At 60.0% G+C, this 4,266-nt stretch overlaps 1 protein-coding gene across 1 annotated transcript in view; it reads left to right on the forward strand.

The window, feature by feature from the left end:
• MICAL1 (microtubule associated monooxygenase, calponin and LIM domain containing 1) overlaps positions 1-4,266 on the forward strand; it is a 7,660-nt gene that overhangs the window by 1,307 nt on the left and 2,087 nt on the right. The window contains 14 exon segments of the mRNA XM_009076524.1: positions 1-76; positions 270-368; positions 445-600; positions 798-898; positions 1,165-1,422; positions 1,825-1,940; positions 2,016-2,142; positions 2,424-2,496; positions 2,910-3,060; positions 3,133-3,327; positions 3,404-3,509; positions 3,593-3,643; positions 3,739-3,816; positions 4,163-4,257. The exon segment at positions 1-76 is cut by the window's left edge and continues 24 nt beyond it. Coding sequence (XP_009074772.1) covers positions 1-76; positions 270-368; positions 445-600; positions 798-898; positions 1,165-1,422; positions 1,825-1,940; positions 2,016-2,142; positions 2,424-2,496; positions 2,910-3,060; positions 3,133-3,327; positions 3,404-3,509; positions 3,593-3,643; positions 3,739-3,816; positions 4,163-4,257 — 1,682 coding nt within the window.

Consider the following 4,266-nt stretch of genomic DNA (forward strand, 5'->3'; position numbering starts at 1 on the left):
GTGGCTTTGCTCCTAGGGGTGGAGGCGCACGTCAACGTGCAGTTTCAGGGCCTTGTTCCCCCCACTGGGAAGGCAGGTACGGTATTGCTGCGGGGCGGGTGGCATCCCTGGGGGCAAACACAGGGCTACAGGTGGCCACTCGGAGTCCCCCAGCCCCTCTTCTAGCTTGGATGTGCCTTTTGGGGGGGAATGAGATGCAACCCTCTCCCTGTTCCCTGAAACAGGTCCCAGCTGAGACCCGGCATGCTCATGACTCTCTCCCCCCACAGGTGGCTGGCAGGCTGTGCTGCAGCCCAGCTCTTCTCCCCTCACCCACTACGAATTCGACGTCCTCATCTCAGCTGGTGGTGGCAAATTTGTCCCTGAAGGTGACAAGAGGGGTCCCTGCAGCCCTGGGACCAATACGAAGGCCGGGTGGGGGCTCATGCTTCTGCCCTCCGACAGGGTTCAAGCGGAAGGAGACACGGGGGAAGCTGGCCATCGGTATCACCACCAACTTCATCAACCGCCACAGCAGGGCCGAGGTGGAAGTGGCTGAGATCAGTGGTGTGGCTCGAATCTACAACCAGAAGTTCTTCCAGAACCTCTACAACAAAACAGGTTGGTGGTCTCAGCCCTGGCATGGCGGGTGTTGGAGGTCCCTGTCCCTTCCTGATGCAGCTGGAGGCTCAGCTCCATGATGTCCTCTGTGATGGGATGCTTGTCCCCACGCGGTACCCCGTTGCAAGGAACATTTGGTGGCTGGGCACAGTGCGGGACTCCCTATGGCTCTGGCTCAACCCCTTCCCTGTCACCAGGCATCGACCTGGAAAACATCGTGTACTACAAGGATGACACTCACTATTTTGTCATGACGGCCAAGAAGCAGAGCCTGCTCAAGAAGGGGGTCATCCTCCAGGTGAGAAGGGCAGGATCTGGCCCTGGAGTGCCACAGTGATGGATAGCTGAATGCCTGGAGGGTGGGATGCAAATCATGGGTGCTGGTTTGACCGTACATCCCTTGGGCTGGTGGGGGCTTTGGCAGCTGTTGCCTGTGCTGTAGGAAAAACACTTTCAGAAGGCTCAGAGCCCAGTGGCATAGCTGCACCCTAGACCTGTGTGCTCCCAGGCTGAGGGGCAAACACCACCTCCCACATCCCAGCCAGCTTCACCCCATCCCCACAGGACAAAGCCGACATTGAGAGCCTCCTGTCTCCAGAGAATGTGAACCGGGATGCCCTCCTCAGCTATGCCAAAGAAGCTGCCAACTTCTCCACCAACTACCGCCTGCCCGAACTGGAGTTTGCCCTCAATCACCGGGACCTGCCGGATGTTGACATGTTTGACTTCACCTGCATGACACGCTCAGAAAATGCAGCCCTGGTGCGGGAGCACAATGGGGCCCGTCTGCTCCTGGGACTGGTGGGCGACTGCTTGGTGGAGGTGAGGGTCTCCCCGAAGCACTGCCTCATGCCCGTTTCCCTCTCCCTGCAAGATGCACTGGCTGAAATATATTCCCCTTCCCTAAGTGTTTCTCACCCCAGCCACTCAGTGCACCCCATCCCTGGGGCAGGCTCCCCAAGTCCCAGTAGCAGCATGCTTTGGTGAGGTTATCCCCTTCCCCAGCCCCACCGCAGATTTGGGGTGGGTTTAGCATGGAGGAGCAGCCCAGCTCTTCACCAGACGCAGCTGTACCGGCCAGGGAAGAGACAGTCACCTCTCCCTGTGCATCCTGCTGCCACTCCTCACTTTCATCTCAGGCCAAGTCTGGCAGCTCCCAGCTTCCTCCCAGCTGCCCCAACCAGCTATGCAACTCCAGCTCTAGCTCTGCCTTTCCCTTCACAGCCCTTCTGGCCACTGGGCACTGGGGTGGCCAGGGGCTTCCTCGCCGCCTTCGACGCAGCCTGGATGGTGCGGCAGTGGGCGGCTGGGACCCCCCCGCTGGAGGTACTGGCCGAGAGGTGAGTGTCCTCATTCTGCTGGGCTGATTCTGGAGCGGGCGAGGATGGCAGCAGTGACCTGTCCCTTACACCCAGGGAGAGCATCTACCAGCACCTCTCGCAGACCACCCCAGACAACACCAACAAGAACATCAGTCAGTACAGCATCGACCCAGCCACACGCTACCCCAACATCAACCTGCAGGCCATCAAAGCCAGCCAGGTACATGGCTCCTCCGTGCTGTCCTGCCATGGGACAGCCAGCGAGCCCAGCCTCTCTGTCAGTCAGGGTGACACTAATTTGCACAGTTGCCTGTCCCCAAAGGGTGTGAGACTGAAGCTGTTAGTCTGCAGGGCACTGAATGCATTGCCCATTGTGGATGAGGGAGGGTTCTGAAGAGGTGTGGAGGGGGTTCAGGTGTCCCCCTTGCTAGGCCCAGCTCCCTGCATGATGCCATTGGCTGTGCAGGTTGTGATTCACCACTGGCATGTCCCCATTGGCAGGTCTCGGACCTCTACCATGTGGGCACAGTAGAGGTGGACCACAAGAGGAAGAGTGACAACCGGCTCAGCATGGGTAGGAGCAGAGCCCCCCCAATGCCCAAGTGGCACCTGCCCTGATTTTCCTCCCCACCCTTGTTTCTCTCACCCTGGCCTGTGTCCAGCTGGCTGGCTGCGTTTCCATCCTCATGGCCCTGCTAGTTTCCATTCCTTCTGCCCATGACCCATGTGGGGACACAGCCCCCACCACTGCCTCCTCGGGAGCAGGCTGACTGACCTTCTCCTGGCTCATATTGATGCTGAGTCATGAAATACTGACAGATGCTTTATCAGCCTATTTGTCAAGCCTCATGGGTGTGGATGTGCTGGGGGCATCTCAGGTCACTCCCACAGGACCCTTCCCTGTCACAGCACTGATTCTGGGGGGAATTCAGACTTGGCGGTGTCCCCTGCCCCTCTAGGATGGGGACATGTGTGCTGTCTCCCCAGTGGCCTCTGAAGATGTCTATGAAGACCTGCTGAGCTGGTGCCAGGCCAGCACGGCTGGGTACCGCGGTGTGGCGGTGACCAACTTCACCACCTCCTGGACCAGTGGCTTGGCCCTCTGCGCCCTCATCCACCACTTCCGCCCTGACCTAGTGTGAGTGCCTGGGACCCCCCGGACCCTTCACCCTGTGGAGCCCACCTTGATAGTACTCATGCCTCCCTGCAGGGACTTCGACTCCGTGGACCCGCGAGATGCCGTTCGGATCCACCAGATGATGCTGGACACAGCAGAGCAGGAGCTGGGCATCCAGCCCGTCCTTTCCAGTGTCGAGATGGCCACCATGGCAGAGCGTGACCGTCTGGGCCTCATCACCTACCTCAGCCAGTTATATGAAGCTTTCAAGACTTCTCCAGGTGCGAGATTTTTGGGGGATTTGTCCCCCCAGTTTGCAGGGGTAGGTTTCCACCAACATGGCCATGTCCTCTTGTGCAGAGACAGAAGAGGTTGGCAAGAAATCGCTGTCTCCCCGTGGCGTACGAGGGGCCATCCTCTTCCTCAGCAAGCTGCAGAAGAGCCAGAGCCTGACACACAAACGCAGCCAGGTGGGAGATCCCCACCCAGACCCTTGTTACACACCAAAACCCTGTCCCCCTCCCCATCCTAGCCACCCCCTTTGCATTTGCAGAACAGTGCCCAGAATGATGCTAACGTGAAGAGGAGCCGCAGGGACACGGAGGTGGGTATGCCCTGGGCGCCCAAAGGGTGCTCTGTTGGGGTGCAGCTGTCCTGGGGGGAGAGTGGGGGCTGACCCTCCCCTCGGGTTGCTCATAGCTGGACACAGGGCTGGAAGGAGACACTCCGGACAGTGCCCATGAACTGCTGCAAACTGCCATGATGGACCCAGGGCAGGTTGGTGCTCATATCACCCCAGGGTGGGGGCTCCAGCTCAAGGCAGGTGGCCACTTGCAGGGCTCTGGTGGCTGGTGGGGCCAAGTCAAGGGCTGGGACCAGGGTTACCAAGCAAACGCCCACGGGCTCCTGGCTCCTCCCTGCCTGATTCCTGACCCGACTGGTTTTCCGGAGCCAAGACTTGCCGCTCCCTTGTTGGTGCCAGCAAACCCATCCCAGGCACCCAGACTCACCTCTGCAAGAGGAGCAAAGTCCCCTCTGTGCCTTCATGGCTGCCTGCAAAGCCACAGGGCAGGGTGGGTACCAGGACCCTAGTGCCACCCCAGCCTCTCCTCTCCCACTGCAGCCGCTGGCCCGTGGGGAGAGCAGCGATGCTTGCTACTTCTGCAGCAACCGCGTCTACATCCTGGAGCGAGCCAGCGCCGAGGGACGCTTCTTCCACCGCGGCTG

Source organism: Acanthisitta chloris, unplaced genomic scaffold, assembly GCF_000695815.1.
Source record: "Acanthisitta chloris isolate BGI_N310 unplaced genomic scaffold, ASM69581v1 scaffold6026, whole genome shotgun sequence".
Lineage (NCBI taxonomy): Eukaryota > Metazoa > Chordata > Aves > Passeriformes > Acanthisittidae > Acanthisitta > Acanthisitta chloris.